The sequence below is a fragment of the Talpa europaea genome (assembly GCF_964194135.1).
Source record: "Talpa europaea genome assembly, chromosome: 4".
NCBI lineage: Eukaryota > Metazoa > Chordata > Mammalia > Eulipotyphla > Talpidae > Talpa > Talpa europaea.
The window spans coordinates 60,817,871-60,838,654 of NC_140070.1; the positions used below are offsets into that span (position 1 = coordinate 60,817,871).

General features: G+C 38.2%; 1 protein-coding gene across 1 annotated transcript in view; it reads right to left on the bottom strand.

The window, feature by feature from the left end:
• The window catches only part of ANKUB1 (ankyrin repeat and ubiquitin domain containing 1), a gene marked incomplete at its 5' end in the record, with an annotated part of 49,672 nt that extends 43,403 nt beyond the window's left edge, over positions 1-6,269 (bottom strand). Inside the window, 2 exons of the mRNA XM_084232329.1 lie at positions 4,693-4,836; positions 6,180-6,269. Coding sequence (XP_084088455.1) covers positions 4,693-4,836; positions 6,180-6,269 — 234 coding nt within the window. The remainder of the gene's footprint in view (positions 1-4,692; positions 4,837-6,179) is intronic.
• Positions 6,270-20,784: the final 14,515 nt, after the last annotated feature.

Here is a 20,784-nt window from a genome sequence, read left to right on the forward strand (position 1 = left end):
AAAATTTTCTGGAAACACCATCCCAGTCTTTGTCCATCGGTTAAGAGAACAAAGGCATCTTGACAGGCCCCATCCTGTGTACAGGAATCTGTTGCCTGAAGGTAAAGCCAGTCTTTTCTCACTTGCTGATAAAGTCAGAAAAAGATTTAACAATGGGCATGCAATCTTCCCATCTCTGTAGTGCATTATTTAGGAAAAAATTAAGGAAAAAATTAAATCCCACATTGCCTTTTTCTAGCATAAACATATCTTTAGGCTGAGACAACTTTCCTGTCAAGAAGTTACATTCTTCATATCGGTGATTCACTGCTCCTACCTATATAAACTAAATTCAAACTTGTGTTTATTAGAACAACTCTCATAGAGTAAACTCTGTTGGACTGCTTCCTGGGTATGAATCCTCACTTTGATTATTTAATAAACTCTTTAACTGTTGTTGGGAATTCATCTTCAGTTAACAGCAGAAGAAGATTGGGAAACCAGAGGAGTTTAGGGAGACTGAGACCACCTCACACTCTAGAAGGTACAACCCACCAGATTGTTGCTTCTCAGACCCCCTTCCAGTAGGCCATAGATGTGTGACTGGGGTATTCCCAACTAGGCCTACCCTTCTAACCCCATGGGGCAGAGAAGGAGCAGACACCAGGGAACCCCGCCTGATGGGGACAAATCCAGGACACTGCCAGCCTGGCAGCATGGCTGGCAGGATGGCTGGCAGCAGGACTGGCAGCAGGGTTCAGTGCCTGCTTCATGGACTGACTTAGGCATGGCTGCAGTGGTGAACTTCTTGTATTAGTTCTAAGCAGTGATTTAGATGTTTCTGGCCATGTAATTTCTGAGTCTTATTCTTCCATCTTCCTAACTAACTACGAACTACTTGGTAGCTTTTCAATATACCTATTTTTTCCTTAAATGATCCAGGTTTTGTTTCTGCTACTTGCAAATAAGATCCCTGATGCTAGATAGGGAAGAGGGTGAGGATACAGAATACCTTGCCTTCAGGAGGAGAAGTGCCACCAAAAGGGAGAGAACTCAAAGCCTGAAATGTCTTTCAATATTTTGTTATGATGTTTTTGACAATCATATACCAACAATCATATACCTTCTTATTAATTTTCATACTTTACTTCTCAAAAACTATTATTTATCAACTAATTTATTCAACACATATTTATGGAGGAGCAACTATTTGCCAGATGCTATGTTAGACACTGAGTGAAAATGATGAACATATTCAAGCAATTGTTCCCACAATACAAAGGTTAGAAGCAAACATGATAGCACCTCTGCATGGGGAGCAAAAACTGAGGTCTTTGCGATGCTTCCTATGATGGTTCATTGGAACACAGTAAACTGTATCAGAAATGAATGGGCAGGAACTTGCACATGTATACCATAGGATATATTCCTATATTATGGATCCGATAGGAGTTTTTTCCTCCCAAAGAATGAAAAAACTAATGCAATGTTCTTTGTTCCTAAGTCTTAAGTCACCTCCCTATTTATACTTCAAATTATGTCTACATTACCATTAAAGGACATGATGTAATATCCAGGGAAAGGTGTTGAAGGGTAGATCATATGTTAATTTATCTAATGTCGTTCACTCTTTTTACACAAGTAAACCTTGTAATCCACATAAAGATATAACATAGTAATGAAAACAATTATTTTGGATTTCCTGATAATTCTTTAAAAGGAAAGTTGGTTACTTGTTAAGTTTTTGAACTTTGCAAAAGCTCACATCATGATATTCCTATATTACATCAAATAAATTAAGATTGTAGCTTTCTTAAATTTTTTGAAGGTAGAATTTATTGCATGAGGAAACTTAATTGAATGAGAAAGTTACTATGTAAATTTACAGACATTTAGTTATGTAATAAAACAGTAACATAACCTTGGTTACCTAAGATAGATCAAGCAATACAGAACTGGTATGACTGCATTCTTTGGGGTAGAGGGTATTTTTATAAAGTATTTTTGCTCTGAGCCCATTTTGGACTGATATCATACATACACAGTAAACAGTGTGGTCATTTGGAATAGGTCTGTTTTTATCATCTAATCTAAACGGGAACTACATTAGAATGGGAACCAATATTTAGAAATTTTCAGGAACTTTTCTATCTTCAGACTCAAGATATTGCTTTCCTTCCAAATAATAGTGATAATAAATTCTCCAAATATCATTCTTTTGAAGATAGTGACTATTAAGATCAATAAAATATATAAAATATACATATATTTTTTGTGGGACCCTTGCTGGTGGCCAGGGAATGAACCGACGCCGCAGCCCAGCGCTCAACTGCTGCGCCACCAGGGGAGGCCCTCAATAATATTTTTATGGAAATTTGGAATCTTATTTTTTTAGGCTAACAATAAAGTTAACTTTTTATAACAATCTATAGTCTAAGATGACTATTGCTAATAGTTTTCTCAAAAATTCTACACTTGTTTTAGATTTCAAGAAAACTATCAGCAAGTATAAACAGAGCAAAATACAGTATGTAATCAGCTTCTTGACAAATTCTAGTAGTGTACTACCCCCAACAAACAAACACACAATCGCTACAAGAAGTTGAGTAAATATAACAAATATATGAATGTGAGTGTGAGTAAGGACATTGCAAACAAAATCATAATCAGTGGATAACTGAGTAGAAGAATGTCTTCTCTAAATTTGAATATATTATTTATATCAACAGTATTCAAACTCAATTCCCTTTAGAGTCTCCTGGAAAGCAATTACAAGTACATATACACAATAAAATACTACTCAGTTATAAAAAAGATGAAATCTTGCCATTTGCAACAACATGGATGGAACTGGAGGAGATTATGGTTAAGTGAAATAAGTCAGGTGGAAAAAGACAAATATCTGATGAATTCACTTACAGTGGAATATAGAGAAACAAAGCAAAGTAACTGACAAAACTAAACAAAAGAAAATCTTAGAAATATGACCGCAGAATTGAGACTACTAGTGAGGAAGGGTAGGGGTAGGAACAAAGTAGGGCGGGAGACCAATTGTCTATAGTGAAGGCATAAGGGTACTTTGGCGGTAGGTGTGGTGATATATATCTGAGGAGGGATGAACTTGTTTCCCTGAATCACATTTGGTGTTGTGGTCCAATGTTATACTTCAGTAGCAAAAAAGAAAGTCTGTATGCTATGGCCATCGCCTACACCAATAAATCAGAATTATATGGTTATGTAAAAGACTGATAAATTAATTTAAAAAGTCAAAATGAAAAGAACCCCTGGGGATTGGGCCCAGTCAGTAATAGTTTTATACACTCCTTAGGTGATTTCAATGTGCAGACAAGTTTGAGATTCAGTGCTTGATATAGCAAGTTGCAACTTGGAAAAGTTTGTTGAGGGCTATCCCTTCATAATCTTCTATTGCAATTATTTGTGTTTCTATAATTTAGACCTTTAAGAATGCAAACCCACTTTGATAAGATTTACATTTGTGGCAGATGAAATACTTTCCTAAGACAGAATTTTTATATGGTCTGTTGTTCTAAGAGTATATGCACTTAATGTTCTATTTTTTAATTTTTTTTTAGTTCCTCGGTCATTTAGAACTTGGATTTTAAATTGAACACTATTTGTTGGCCAGTCCTGTCACTCTTAATTAGGTTAGGCTTTCTTAAATAAACTCTTTATTTCTATGTTCTATTCCTGTCACCAATAACAGAATACAGGAAAAGTTCACATTTAATGCAAAGGCAACAGCAACACTGTGATAGATGATGCTTTATTAGCAGAATTTATGAAATATTTTTATAAAACTATGAACATCAGTTGCCTCTAAGTTAGGAATGATAATTTTAATCTATATTGTTTTGTTCCTTTTGAATTAAGCAACATGTGAATATACTGCCTAGTCAAAAAATAAATAAAATTTAGAATTTTAATTAATAAAAATAAAGTGAGTATTTTGTTAAAGAAAAGTATCTTTTTCATGCTCTTAACATGCTTTATTTACATCCTTGAATAGTCATGGTTCAATCAGATTCTTCTAAGCAGATAAAATATTAATATTGATCTTATAACACTATCTCTAAGTAAGCAAGCAACAACAACAACAAAAAGTCTTGAACAACATTATTGGCATTGGAAAAATCCAGGAAATTTTAGAGAGTTTTCCATATTGTACAGTATCAAACACACAGTGTATAAATATACTTAAAGGCATAAAGAGAGGTTGTCTCCCCTGCAGGTACACCTAATTCATAAGTAGGTACTGGGCAGGATTTAGAAACTACTCTTTGATTCTCATTTATAACAATATACTGAGATTTTCTTCCCTTTCTTTGCTTCTCTGTCCTTGATCCACTGTAAACCCAGAGAAGTGACCTAAGCTGTTTCTTCCCATGTCAATATCCTTGATCTACCCATTGACCTTGTTCTATATTGTTTATGTGGGTTGCTCTGTGATTACTGGTTGGAGCAGGAAACAAAGGGGATAAAGAATGGAAGGAAGAGAAGTAAACAAGGGGAACATTTTCAGTCTCTACAACTTCCTTCCCCTTATAGAACAAGAGGAGTGATACAAATGGAAGAGAGAGGATAGCAAGAAAAATACAGTTTTTCCAAGTTATTAAGTTACTTTGGTCAAATTATCCACAATGCTATTCAAAAAGAGGTAGGCATTTTGGACAAATGGTATTCAGGTCATCTTACCTTAACAAAGCATTTGAGAGTTGAACAAAATGATATTCCAACATCAGCAAGACTCCAGCTGTCCTGTAGGACTGCTCCAGCATACATGAGTTCCAGATACCTTCTGCCTTGTTTGTCTTCAGAGAGAGGAATGTGGAAATAATCCTTAAAAATTAATAATACATTATGAAAACAGTATGTCTCTATATATTAGACGAGCAATGTAATCCTTTTTTCACTGCACATTTTCCCATTAAGCATTATAAAATTATTTGTAACAGAAGCAAAAAGTATTAGACAGGAATTCCTGGAGTCTAAAAACAGAATCTCCTCCCCCACCACTCCCACACCCCCTGCAAAAGTTTATGGACAGAATTTATTGATATATGGGGGAAAAAGTTATATTTTATTTTTATTAACTCTAAATCCAATTAAGATTTTTCCTTCCTTTGTGCAGGCAACAGATTAAGGTAGCAGAAGTAGGCTTAACACGTAACTTTGTCACCAATTGAAATCAGTTTTTTCATACTATATTTTATTTGTTGCAAATATTGCAAATATAACTTATAATTATCACTAGTTTGAAACTGTATAATAGTTATTAGATAAACTGCTAGAACTTGTTAATCTGTTAATAAAGAAGTACACTTTCACTGTGCCACAAATTTGTTTTTCAGTGTTTGAAAATTTCATCTCAATATAACTGGTTTCCTTTTATTTGTATATATTTACTTTATGCATTTAAAGACAGTCTGAGGAGTCTAGAGGCTTCACCACACTGCCCAACGTATCCAACCACATGAAAATTAAGAGACTCTGTGTTAGAAGAGCTAGATTTCAGTGATCAATGTAGTCCACTAACTATTATGGAACTATAATTCAATAAGTGCTTCTTAATAAATCAGGGTGATTATCTCCAAGTTAAACAAATGTGTCTTAATTTCCCATTTTAGAGTGAATAAATAAGACAGTTACAAGAAAATGGTGCACCCAAATTATTTCTTATTTTGGCTCTGGGACACCAAGCAAGATGGTCAACATCTCTGAGCTTCAGTTTTCCCTGGATACAGAATGAGGCTGTAACTCAGAATCTCTCTAAAATGCTCTCTACTTCCAGTATCTTTTGGTTTGTTATAGTTGTTTCCTCACCAAAGAAGCATCTGACAATAGGCATGTTTCACTTAGATAACCTAGAGTTAGTGTTCTGGATTTTCATCTGTTCCTGATGAATTTCAGGAATACTATCCGGCCCATGCACAACCCCCAAATTTAAATAGAGAATTTAATTTTTTTTTCCCTGAGAATTACTCACTTGGTTTGTTTTCCTACCCAATACAATCATCGTTAATGTCATCAAACCATTGCATAAGCAAATGATTATATTTTCAAATAGTTTTATTTTCCTGTTCCCTGAAAATGTACCCTATGTTCAGTTTAAACTTCACAGCATAGTGAAAATTAACATAAAATTAATACAAATCTTAGTGGCTAAGGAACAAAGTACATACCTTGATCATCAGCTTGACAGACTCCACAGTTTCATCTGCTGAAACATCAAACACTTCAAAAGATCCATCAAAGGCTATGAAAATTCTCATTTTTGTTTAAAATTCAATTATGTTCAAAGATCCTGCTTGACAGTTAAAAAATTCCACCTCACAATTAAGGGCAAAAATGATAACCAGGCGCAGCTGTTACTACCTAAAGCTGAAGGTGAATTCAGAGAATTTGAAGAGACGAGTCCCTCAGTATCACAGCATCAGGCAGCACAGACAGCAGTGACATTGAAGGAGATGTTTCTCTGCTTTTGGAAGTCATCAAAATCCACTTTGTTCCTACACTACAGAAAGCAGTACACTTGACAATGGTTAAGGCAAGTGTGAACAAGCTTCGAATATGTAATACCAAAATGCCCCACAAAAAATATACTTTTGTGATGTGAATACCAGTCACTGCATCTTGAATCTATATTCACTCAATATGCTGATTGAAGGGCACTTCAAAATAGATATTTGATTGGGATGCACTGTCACAAAGTGAAACAAAACAGAGTTGATTTGATTGAATGTAATAATCCTGAAAGTTCTTTGTAAATAACCCTGAGCTAAAGCATTCTGGTTTCCATAACAACTTTGTGTACTTGTTCCCTGGAGGTATTTCTAATCCTGCCACAGGGTACAGAACAATACCCACTTGCACCACGGAGATGAATGTGTAGGCAAATGACTGTGGCTTTTCCTTCTCATCTCTACATAATGGAATCTGCCCCAGAAGCCACACAATAGAGCTGGTATTTATTTTAGTCCTGCCTTTATGTTATTTAGAACAATTTATCATTGTTATCTCCTCGGTGTTGGTGGAAGATATTTCAATAATATCTCAATAAATAAGCAAAGATTATATTAAGCAGCATTACTCAGTTTATTGAGTAAGCATTTTTACTGGAATTTAATTCTAAAACTCTTCAAATATCCAATATGATATTCCTGGTTTAAAGTCTGCTCATTTTTTCATATATGTAAATCTTGTCTCTTCCTGAAATTCCTCCTGATCTACAACAGAATCTTTGTCTTGCATTTCTTCTTTTACTTAATAACATATCTCAACATGTCAGTCATCTGATAGGTGCTCAGTCACCTTTACCCTATTGTTTCTGTTCTCATTCCCAGCCTGAGTTCCAACTAAAACAAATTTTAGCAAATGGAAACATAAAAAGGGCAAAAAATTTTACTGCAAAGCTCTTTTTGCTTCATATTTTTCAAGTGTTGCAATATAATATCATCTTATGCTGTCACATTTTGATAGTTAGCATATTAATGTAGGCGGCAATTGATGTTTTTTTTCCTGCCCACCCTCACCCTCTCCCAGCTGCTGGGACTATTGGCTGGTAAAGGCTCATAACTGCACCTCCTTCCCCAAAGAATTCCCCTCAGTAGATGGGAGTTGCTTTGCCAAGAAAGCTAGTCACCTCCCTCAATAACTGACTAAAGTGCTATCAATGCCCATCCTCTTACCTCTCCAAAAGATCTCTGTACATCAGGCCATGACTGGACTCTACTTGAGACTACATTCTTCCTCAGCTCTTTCTTTTCCCCAATCCTGCTTAACCTTCTGCCTTATTGATTTTTCTTGAAGTGAACTCCCATAGTAATTGACATGCATCCTTTTCCCAGTCTCAGGTTCTGCTTCTAGATAAACCATCTAAGGCAGAGGATCTTAAAGATGCTCAGAGCCTTTAAGAAATCACAACTAAGTGCTTTGAAGCTTCTTGGACTGTATATTTATTATAAGTGTGGGTTTTTGAAACCTGTAGTGGACTTGCCTCTTGGAGCAAACACTCAGCTCAAAATGATGCCATTAATTTATACATTATACATCTGACAAAGGGGTAGTATCTGAGGCTGATAAAACACTCAAACAACTCAACAAAAAGAATGTAAATATTCCAATAAAAGCAATGGGCAGATGAGCTAAATAGATAGTTCTCCAAAGAAGACATAGACTTGGTCAATAGACACATGATCACTTACCAAGGAAATGCAAATGACAACCAAAAGAGAAACCCCCTCACAGCTGTTAGATTAGCCCTTATAAAAAAGATGAGAAACAACAGTGTTGGCTTGGGTGTGGAAAACAAGCAACCCTCGTGCACTGTTGAGGAGAATGTAGACTGATTCAGTACCTATAGAAAACAGTCAGGGGTTGTTTTAAATATGGAAAATAGACCCACTATATGTTCCAGCGACTCTGAGCTATGCACCTGAAGACTTCAAAAAACACTAATTTGTAGGAATATGTGTACTTCAATATTCATTGCAGTCCTATTTAAATAGTCAAGGTGTATAACCAGGCTATAGTATCTAGGTCTGTGTAATTACATTCTAGGATGTTCACACAGCCTTGTAATCACCTAACAATGCATTTCTTAGATGTATCCCTACTGTAATATTTTATGAGAATGTTTTAAAATTACCTTTAGTGGTAAAATTTTTGTCTTCCTGTGACAAAAAAATAAATAATGACGGCATAAAAGAAAACATTAATAAAGTCAATTATATTTTGAGCATGGCAAATATCATTTCATATGAAGCCAAACAAATATTACTAAGAAAAATATTGCAAGTATTACTGTTAATATGTAAAAATTATATCCACAAATCAATAAGAAAATGCCAAATATTCAGTAGAAAAATGAGCAAATGAGATGCAAACAGCTCACAGTAAAAGAAATATATGTGGCCTTCAAATACATATGTATATGAATTCTTATCTCATAATAGGAGAAATGTAAATTAGAGCTATAACATGATGTCATTACCAAGAAGTTGGAAAAGATACAAAGGATTGATTACACACTGTTGCTGAGTTTGTCCCAATCATATTTGCCATATGAAGTATATATACATTTAAAGATTTATTTATTTATACAAGCACTGGGTACAGTCAGAAGCACCTGAGGGTGAGAGAATTCACCAGAGCCAGAGCCGGGAACAGAACAGGCAGACGGACGAAGTACATTGCTGAGGGGAGCAGTGGGCACGGCAGAAGAGGTCTGTGCGCCATGTGGGATCCTCCCTGGCAGCGAACCAGTGTTGCAGAGGCTGCGGGCAGCTTGGCAGCCCAGCGCTCAACCGCTGCGCCACTGGGGAGGCCCCATATGAAGTAAAATTTGGTACAACTACGTATAAAAGAAAGCTTGGACATACATATTAAAATTATAAGAGTGGGCCTTCCCTGGTGGCGCAGTGCTTGAGTGATGGGCTGCGAAGCTGCCCGCAGCCTCTGCAGCGCCAGTTCAATCGATGCCGGCAGCCAGCCAGGGTCCCACATGGCAAGCTGATCTCTCCTGCCACACCCGCTGCTCCTCTCAGCAGTGTATTTCCTCAGTCTGCCTGCTCTGTTCCCGGCTCTGTCTCTGGTTAATTCTCTCACCCTCAGGTGCTTCTGACTGTACCCAGTGCTTGTATAAATAAATAAATCAATCTTTAAAAAAAAAAAAAACTTAAAAAAATAAAATTATATATAAGAGCACATATTCCTTAATCTACCAATTCCATTTCTAGGACTTTATCTTTACGGACATATGTGACTATTTGCAAAATAAGATTGGTACATTATTTATTGCACAGTTGTTTGTGCTAGCAGAAGATAAAAAACACCTAGTTCATCAAGAAAGGACTGAATCAATTATTTTTCATTATAAAAAAGAACAGGAAGTTTTTTTCTGTACCAATACAGAAAAATCTCCAAAATATATCATTAAGTGAAACAAAAGGGGCAAAAAAAAGTGTATAGTATACTACTATTTGAATAGAAGAAGGGGTATTTCATATCGATGGATATAATATGTGATGGTGTATGTATATTGTATGTATACCTCAAAATCCCTGGAAATATACTTGGGAAACTAAACATACTGGTGCCTTAGTGACTTAAAGTGAGTTGAAAGGCCAGGGATCAAGGGTGAGAATAATATTTTTCACTGTATTTTTTTAATAGACTTTATTTTTAAAAGAACTTTTAGGTTCATAGAAAAATTGAGTAGAAAATACAGAATGCTCATATACCATATATTCACTGCCTCCCATCCTCCCCTCAAGGCCCCCCCACCTCCAACAGGACAGTCTTTAAAATCCAGAACTCAGTGATACAGGATTTTGTTAGGACAGACATAGTTTACAAATCATTTATGTAAATAAATAAGCAAGCTGCTTGGATGACATAGTAAAACTATAGTTAGTTTTGCAGGAAACTGCCAAACTATTTTCTAGAGTGCCTGTACCATTTTTTATTCTCACCAGCAATAAGTCAGAACTCTTGTTTCATATCCTCACCAGCATTTCAAGTAAACAGACAGTGTTCCTTTATATTTTTATTGTTTTAGAATATTTAGCCATGTGAGATATTAACTAGTCAAAATTAAATTAGAAATAAAATAGGATTAGCTCAATCTCTTCAAGAAGCTTGCTTGATTGCTGTAGGAACGTTGACCTTTTCTCTAGTCCTCTGCTGCATCTACATTCCTTAACTACAGGACCTTTCACACTGCATTCTATTCATGTCAGTGTCAGCCACCCCCATGAAACTCTGAGCTTCTCACTAAGGACAGTGTCTTAATCGCCCTTGTACTCCAGTAACCTAGCTCAGTACCATGCTGTGGCTGAATAAACAAATTAAATTATTGTAAATTGATATCCTTAAAAGTTGCCTGTAAAAACAAAATGATAAGTTGATGTGATCAACTTAGTAATCTAGGGACAACTTGAAATGAAAGAGTTTAGCCTTGAAAATTCTCTTGGTTGCAATCTAGGAACAGCTTGCTTTAGCATTTAGAGTCCCCTTTTTTGAGTTTTTTTGTTTGTTTCTTCTAGGAGTTTTAAATTAATTTAGTTAGCCTACTGGGTGTCTCCTCCATAAAATGGAGTACACTAGGTCTTCATGAGATTTGATGATGAATGTGACCTTAATGGATTTGTTATTAATAGAGAAGATGATAGTTGTCCAAAACACCTGAGCCACAACCTAACCTTTTTATAGAGGTGTGACAAGAGAAGCACAAACAAAATAGATGACATGGAATTGAAAACATATTTGATCTGATAAACTGAATATATACTGTTTATTAATTTTTAATTGATTTTATTAATTCAGTACATATACAGTGAGCCCCTATTATGTGCCAAGCACTGTTCTATGCTGAATTATTGTAGTGAACAAGCTATGCAGCTTATAGTCTAGCATATACATGTGTTTGGGTGGAGGGTAAGTATGGAATAAGACAGAGGGATAAGTAAGCAATAAATAAATAAGCTTCAAGAGAACAGTCAAACGGTAAGGATAGCTTGGAAAAAGTAAAAAGTAAATAAGTAAAAAAGTAAAAAATATAAAATAAATATAGAGATATAGGAAATGAACTGCTTATGAGGAATAATGGTAGGAAAGAATTAGGTTAAACACAGAGAAACAACTAAATAGGAAGGGAAAAGAAAAAGAGGAAAAATGTTACAATATCAGTGTCAGAGTGAAAAGAAAACAACCAAGTCAATATTAGTGACTAATACATTAGCCCTTTGATTTTTTTTTAAAGATTTATTTATTTATTTAATAAATAAATAAATAAAAGGGAACAGAACAGGCAGACAGACGGAGGACACTGCTGAGGGGAGCAGCAGGAGCAGCAGGAGAGGTCTGTGCGCCATGTGGGACCCTCGCCAGTGGCTGGGGATCGAACCGGTGCTACAGAGGCTGCGGGCAGCTTCGCAGCCCAGCGCTCAACCACTGCACCACCGGGGAGGCCCTGATTTTGCATATATTTCAAAAGTGGAATCAGTTACTTGGTTCTTATTTCTGTACTTAGAATTATGGCATTCTCCCTAGTATAGTTTAACCTTTAATTTAGGGTTTTGTTTTTGTTGTACATTTCAAAAAAGGACAGGCTTATTAGGAGAAGATGAAGACTCTTAAACAGACACAAGTGGGCAGAAAGAGCTGCCTCTGAAAGGGACAGATTTGTTAGAAGAGACGTTTGATGAAACTGCATATTTTAGGTTGCTATAAAAAGCTCTGAAATGATTACATGCTTGAATTGACTTTATTTTTGGATTTGTGATATACTAACACCTGCTATACATGTTGAATGACATATACAGAATAATAACAACGATTTTTAAAAAGATTTATTTATTTATGCATACAAGAACTGGAGTAAAGGCCAGAGGTGTGGGGGGTGAAAGGATTCACCAGAGACAGAGTGGGGCACAGAACAGGCCAATGGACTCAAATACATTGCTGAGGGGAGCAGCAGGCGAGTCAGGAGAGGTCTGCTGTACCATGTGGGTAGCCATAGCTTCCTAGGATGCGTCTTAACCCCTTGTGCTACCAGGGAGGCCCTAATAAAAATGATTTTATGTCACATTATAAATAGTTTTGTACAGGAATGCTAAATGATTGGTGTTTATCTTAGGAGTTTCCCTGGTACAAAAAACACTTATGTGTTGAGAAAAAATTGATAGCATACTTTTAATATACAATGTAGCTTTTATTAATGAAGCTTTTAACATTTGTCACTGAGTTCTGTTCTTTTCATCTAACAAAACATAAATGTATATTTGAATCACTGATAGCCTCTTAATATGTGAATTCTGATTGAGTAGTTTTAAAGTGGAGCCTGAGATTTTTAATTCTAACAAACTCCCTACACCAAACTTTAAATAACAACTATGGATACTTTTTAAAAAAGTAATTGTAAACAGTATGAGATTTTGCCTCTCAATTTAATACAAAAAAATCAGAAGAAAATTAACCTGTAAGATTTCAGTAAAAATAATCTTACAAAAAAGTGATTTCAACCCTGCATTCCTTAATTTTTGTAAAAATGTTAAAGGTAAGATATTAAATAGAACATATTTGGAGATACACACCTTCCATTTATAGATTAATAAAGGTTAGGTAACCTCAGTTCAAAATTTGTGAGTTTTCAAATTCACATTTGCTAAAATATAATTTTCAGCAAATAAAAAGACGTAAGCTTGTTCTGACCACAGTGCTTGCTTCACATTTCTCTTGTTTGCCAAAGCTTAAGAAGCAGTAGTCTCTGTTTTGGTTTTTTTTTTTCTTTTTTTTTTTTTGCATTCAAATTTTTATTTATTTATTTATTTTTTTATAAATTTTATTGTTATATTCCCCATACAATTGCAGCCCCCCCATTCTGACCCCAGTCCCTCCCCTCCCGCCCCCGCCCCCCTTTTGAATAAGACTAGGTATGATGATTTATTGTGTTGACTCCTACTTCTCAGTAGCCTTTGCTTAGTCTTTCATAGAAAGGATTTTTCTGTAGTGCCAGACCCTACATTGCAATAAGCTGGATTTTTAAGAATAAAAATACTTGCATTTGAAACACAGAAAAATTCTTAATTTTCAGTATTCTTAAAATTTCCATATGATTCCTGATTCTTTTAAATATAGTTTCGATTGTTTTATAAAACAATATGTTATTATTGTTGGAAAGGTACTGTGAAAGAAATCATCACAAAACAAAAAAGCAAACAATGAACTGGTGTCATACAGGTTGGATTTTGAACATTGCATGCATGTGACAAAGGGTTAATTTCCAAACTATATAAAGAACTCACATAACTCAATATATACCATATATATATATATACCATATATAAAGAACTCACATAACTCAAAAAAACAAACACACCCCCCAAAAAATCGATTTGGGAAATTGGGCAAAAGACCTAAGTACGCATTTCTCCAGACAGATTATAGGCACATGAAAAAAATGGTGAGCATCACTTATTATAAAGAAAATGCTCTCTCTGTCTCTGGTGGGTCCTCTCGCCCTCCCGTGCATCTGGCCGTACCCTGGTTCTTGTATAAGTAAATAAAAAAATCTTTAAAAAAAAAATTTAAAAATGCAAATCGAAATGATAATGAGATGTCACCTCACCCAGGTGAGAATGATCTGTATCAGACTGGAAACAACAAATGTGGCAGAGGAAGCAGAGAAAAAGAAACACTCACAGGGTGAGGACATAGGGTACTTTTAAAGGATTTGACAGAGAGCTGGTCAGAGATAAGTCGTTTGTTGTGAAGCTTTGTAATGGTTCTGAAATTCATCTGTCTGTCCCTGATTGGTGGGCAAAAGTCTCCAGACAGAAGGCTACAGTGTAGGGGACCTGCTATTATAGCAGGATATATCTCCTCTTGCTGAGTCAGGCTGTTTAATTTTCCTCTGGAAGTTTCAGCATGGCAGCTTAGAGAAAAGATTAAGTTTTTTGACTCAAAGCAAGTTCTACACTTTTTTGGTCAATTTTTCATTTTATAGTTATTTAACAATTATATTTATCCCAATAACAACACTTATGAATTTAGGTCTGTTTTTCTTTCCCCCTGATAGCTATACAGTAATACCAGCTTTCCTTTGCTCGTTGTTTACTTTGCACATCTGTCTCTCTCCCTTTACTCTCAACATTTGACATCATTTAAGTTTTAGTTTTATGTCATGTTAAAAGAATATAAATTATAACATGTCTTTTTTTTTTTTTTAAAGATTTATTTATTTATTTATACAAGCACTGGGTACTTGTGGGTAGTCCGAAGCGCAGGAGGGTGAGAGAATTCACCAGAGCCAGAGGGGAGAGCAGAGCAGGCAGACTGATGAAATACACTGCTGAGGGGAGCAGCGGGCGGCAGGAGAGGTCTGCTGGCCATGTGGGACCCTCGCCCAGCGGCCGGGGATTGAACTGGTGCTGCAGAGGCTATGGGCAGCTTCGCAACCCAGCGCACAACTGCTGCACCACCAGGGAGGCCCTATAACATGTCTTTTTAACTAGCGATTTTTTTTCTAAGCTCTTTTAGAGATTATAGAAATATTTCTTCTATCTCATTTTACATTTGCCATTTATAGTACTTTCCATTTGCTCCTGATTACCTCTCCTTCCTTCTTTTCTTCTTCTTCTTTTTTAATAATAAAGGAAACACATTTATTCAAAAGAAAAAAAAGTGTCTGAAATAAACATTTGGAGAGAACTCCTTATGAGTTTTCTGTATCTTGGTGACCACATTTATTGGAAAAGTTGGACAAAATAAAAATTCTGTTTAACTTCAGAATTTGTGACTTATCTGCAAATCAAGTCATTTCAGAAGTTTAAGAATCCTTGGTTATTTCTTAATATCAAAATTTATGAAAGTTTCTTTTTTGAATATTTTCTAAGTTGAAAGAGGCAATTGTGCAAAGCCTCCTATTTTCCATGTAGGATAAATTCCCTGTTTCAGCTAACTCTTATGGAGGGGCAACTAATACAACACTATCTCCCTGGACAAAGAGCATCAGAATATTATGTCTTGTTGATTTATAGAGCTCTTCATAGATTTACTCATTAATTTCTATAGTAATCATAGTTTCTTCCATATCTCCAAATACCATAATTAAATGTTGACCATACGCATAAAATCTGCCTTGAAACTCTGTCATTTCTCATTTTCACATAAATTCACTCATACAAGCTGAGCCTCACGAAATCCAGGAATTCCTCCATTGTGTTGATTGTTGCTGGTCCACATTGTCCACCATGTTTCAAATCTGTACCGTTTCCCCTATCTCTGTTTTGTATTGGGTAATTTTGTTTCCTTTATTTCCTTTTTTACATTTACTGGTTTGAAAATTATACTCAATTTTTTTTGCTTTGCGTACTTTTCTTGTAATGCACCTCTTCTTTCTAGACTCAATTTTCGACTTCTTGAAGGCATACTTTAAAAACTCGTTCCATAAGTCTTTTAATAAAAATCTTTCCTCTGAAAATGTCTTTATTTTGTTCCCAATTTTAATTGATAATGTATCTAGGCATTCAATTCTAGATTGATAATTGTAATAATTTTGTTTCAGTATTCCAATTTCTTGTTTTGATATTGAGAAATCAGCTACTAATCCTTTGTACATATTTTCTTTCTGCTTGTTTAAGAATTTCTATTTTTTTCTTTGACCTTCTTTACATTTCACTACAATGTACCTGGATATTAATTTATTTTGCATTTATTTAGTGTATATTCCCTGAAATGGAACTGCTGTGTCACAGAAAATTTTCTTTCTCAGCCTTCCCAGTGAATACCAACTTGTTTCTTTCGAAGTTCTTAGTTCTTATATCTTTATATTATATTATGTAATATGAATTTTTACATGCTTATTTTATAATACTTTGTCAGAAATAGAGGAAGACTGCCTTTCAGTGCCCCAAATGAGAAAAAAAAAATTCAATTATATGTCAGGGTACAGGCCAGATGCATGGGAGGGTGAGAGGATTCACCAGAGACAGAGTGGGGAACAGAACAGGCAAACTGACGAAATACACTGCTGAGTGGAGCAGCTGGCGTGACAGGAGAGGTCTGCCGTGCCGTGTGGGACCCTCGCTGGCTGGGATCGAACTGGCGTTGCAGAGGCTGCGGACAGCTTCACAGCGCGTTGCTCAACCGCCTGCACCACCAGGGGAGGCCCGGCATTTAATTTTAAACAAAACTTTTTTGTGCTGATTTTTGTAAATTCCTTGAAAATAGGCTTTGTTGAAAGACCCTTTTGACACATATTTTTTGTATTTTGAAATTTTCACTTACTGTCTTATAAATTAAACTTCTACATTGATTTGAAGCTTTGGTCAAAAAATTCCCTAAAATAATTTTTAGAAGTTCTGTTTGCTACTTTCAAATGTGTCTATTTATACATATTTGAATTGCTATGAATTCCATTCCTTTTTGTATCACAGTAATAATTTTCTTTCTTTCAAAGTGAAAATAGCTTTTGATCTGATTCTCAAATTACATTCTCCTCCCCCTCAATTTTAAATATAAGAATGCATAGAGTCATTTCAATGTCTCTAGTTCATCTTAGTGTTTTAAAGTGACTATTGAATTTATTTCATTATTTAGGAAGAACTACTTCAAAGACATTTTAGAAAATCAAGTAATTGGATATTTTATCTCATCTTTTTTGTTGTTGCAGATTTAAAATATTTCGGGGTAGGAAATTCAGCAGTTTTACATGTTGTTTGCACTTTTAGGAATATTAAAAAAAAGTCAGGGACAAAGTCCTAAAAGCTTATTTTCTTTTATTTTTATAAGGAGATAATTAGTGGCTAGTAGGGTCATATTTCATATTAACCCTTCTTGTTCTTATTGTCTAACCTACTCTAATGTTACTGGGCAGGGTGAGGGGCTCCCCAGAACCCTCAAAGCTGCTTGCTCTAAATAGGTTCTGTCATCTACCGCATCAAGACAAAACATAGTCTAATGCATAAGAACTAATGGATAGGAGCTTTAATCCAATTAGAGTGCAATAAAGATAAGGGAGAGAATATAGTTTCCAAATCAAGCCCCCAAAGTTACCCGTCCCCTCAGGGCTAAATGTCCAGACAAACAGGATTGGCCCAAAGCAGGGCCACTGAGGCCTGAAAGCCTCCCACAATTCCAAGTCACCGCCTGGTGGGGATCAACAGGAAAGGGGCAGAAGGAGCCAGATAAGTTTGGAAGGAAAAAAGCAAAATCAAAATGAAGATAAGAGCTGCCAATGTTAATCTCCCCATGGGTCTCTCACCCACATCTCTTTCAAGTGTCTTATTCCATGTCCCTGGTACAAATCCAAGGCTGGACTTGTACCAGCTTCTTCACACATCTCTCTGCCCCATGTGCCTCCTCCAGGTCTCCTTCTGGCTCTCCAACCTGCTTCCTTCCCTCCTCACTTTCCTCTCCAGCTTCTTTTCTTCACTCTCCTCCCAGCTTTCTTCAGTCTGCTTTGGGTGGGGCAGGGAACCTGGAACTTGCCCTTTTCCTGGGGACCACCCTGTTACACTCCCTTGCTCAGCAAAACCCTTCCTTGGGTAGGGCAGGAAACCTGGAACCTCCTCTTTTCCTGGGGACCACCCTGTTACAGGAATATATTTTTTTCGGTCTACTTTTGCCTCCATTGGACACAGTGGGGAGAAAAAATGCTTTTGCAGGGTGTAGCACAATTAGTCTACCCTAAATGCAGTAATACATTATGTTGATAAGAACTGAAAGAGCTATACCTACTGTGGTCTGAAAAACAGTAAATTGTTCTGCAATCAAGGTGCTCCCATGGAATAAACAAAGCTCTTCTTTGTTCGTTTTTTTTTTTTAAATCTGTAAAACGTGGCCACTATTATTTTTGACTTTTTTGATGTCATCAAAAAATCTAATTTAATAGAAAACAATTTGAGATAATTTAATGAATACTTATAGATATTGTAACTATTTTTACATTACACTACTCTTCACAGCAATAGTCCCAATTCTTTTACTTATGATTTTCTAAAAGACAGGACTGCATATTAAATATTGAATGGAAATAAAAAAGACATAGTTATAGGATATATAGAAGAGGAATAACCTTACAGTAATCTCATTTAAAAATAGTTGTATTCTAATTTTATTGGAGTAGATAATATTGCAAGGTTCAAAATTTAAAAGGCACAAAAGTACATACAATCGGGAGGATCCGCCTCTCCTCTCCTCCCTTCTCCCACAGTGTCCCATCCACTCAGGTCTCTCCAAACAATCAAGCCTACTTCTTATGTCTACAGGTATCTACAGATATTATACATAACAGCACCTCCCCACCCCGACTTTTTTTGAAGATGAAATTGAAGGATGCAAAATCTTAAAAGGCCCTTCTGGTTTTGAAGCAGCAGGACTGCAATCTAAGCCTGCCGGCATTCTCACTCAGGGCTCTGCAATCTTGCACTAAGTCACAATTGTCTTTCAAGCGGCTGGCTAGTAACTGGTTAAATCAGTGTGAATGGTCCCATCCGGGGAATTTAAGTTTCCAAATAGCTTGGTTTAAGATGGCAACACTCGGGCGGAGGTTTATTACGAGTGGGATGGTAGGCTTTAAGAGGCTGACCCAGGGCTTAATCACAAGGTTTGACTTTTGCTGAGTGCCGCGGGGATGGCGCGCGCCCGTCCAGAACGCGGACGTCGCCGGGCTCGGGGCCAGGCCCCTGGGGACGCGCGCTCGGCCACGGCCACCGCGACCCAGACACCAAGGCGCTGGCTTGGGACGCACCCTGGGGCCCTCAGCTTAGACGCCCTGCGGGAATGAGGCCTCGTCCTTCCCTCTGCAGCCGGCCGGGCAGCGGCGGAGCGGGGAAGAGAGCGCCGGGGGCGCGCGGGGACGGCCACCAGCTGGAGCGCGCGCCGCGGCGGCCGAGCAGCCGGAGCGGCCTTGGCTGGCGGTCCCGTCCCCCGACTCCAAGGCCCACTCGCGGGGGTACGAGGCGGGCGGGAGGTGCCCGCAGCCAACCTCCACCGCCTGCCCGCCGGCTCCGTCGCCACGGCCGGATTCTTCAGCCGCACTCCAGAAGCCCGCCCCACCCTGCCCCGAGCTCCCCGCGGGGACCTATCGCGCGGCCGAGAACGCGGCTCCGCGCGCTGGGGATGCCTCGGCGCTGGGCTGAGGACGCCGCGAGCCCGGCTGTGGGAGTGGGACGCGGCCCGAGCGAGCAGCTCTGCGGCCCAATAGCTTTCCTTGCCCTCGAGTGCCGGCCAATGAGGCGCGCGGGGCGGGACTTCCGCCTCGCCTCGGTGTTGTCGCGGCGCTGACTCCCGGCGGTGGGGTCGGTGCGGATGTTCAGTCATGAAGTCAGGGTAGGCGCTTCTCCCGCACCGACGCGGCGGGCGCTCCTGTTTGCGCGGTGGGGCTCGGGCGTTCAGGTAAGAGCCCCCGCCTCGTCGCGGCGGGGCGGCGGGTGGTCCCCCGCAGGGCTGGCTCCGAGAACACACCCCCTCGCGGTCCCTCGAGTTCGAGGCGGCCCCTCGGCTGAGGTCTGCCCCGCTCCTCCCCGGGCTGGGCGCGCAGAAAACGAGGCTTTTTTGCAAAAGGAATAAAAAACCCTGTCCTGGGAGGGCCGAGTTCTCCCCGATCCCTTGAGTATCTGAAGTTGTTCTGCGTCTGCCATGACCCTCCTGAGTTAGCGGTGGCCTGAGAAGACGTTGGAAGGCTTCTCTTTGGCTTGGACTTGCTGCAAAGTCGGGCGAAATCCCTTTACTTTAGCCGCGGGGGCTCGTTAGTCTTTGAGAAAAGGAGAGCAGGTACCTCCTTGCTAACCTTTTTGCCCGCCCCTCCTTCAATCGCCCTCCCCCTTCCTCTCCTCCCTCCGGAAGTTTAGATACAAGGTGGGACGTGACTTCTCTGTTGGGGACAGATTCCTCTTCTCCTCCCTCTTCAAGCCCATAGTTCTGCCGGGACATTTGTTGGTTGACCTGCACTGATGAGAGGACTCCGTCCCAGAGAGGGAGTGGGCAGACACCGAAGCGATCCCAAAAGCACTCACGCAACTTTTGTGGCAGCCCCTGACTGTTCTCAGCCTGCTTTTTGGTCCTCTATTTTGCCCTACTCTGGCAATAGTGAAACTAAACTATCATTTAATCCTCAATTTCAGCACCGTGGGCAGCTGCTCAGTTCCTCTTTAATAGCCCCAAACCTGTCTCCATAGGTTTGGTAGACCTCATTGACTTCATCAGTGATGCAGCAGGGACAGTGAAAACAGGCAATCCTTTAAACAGCGGTCTGTTTTTCCAAGAAGATCTGCAGTTTTGATA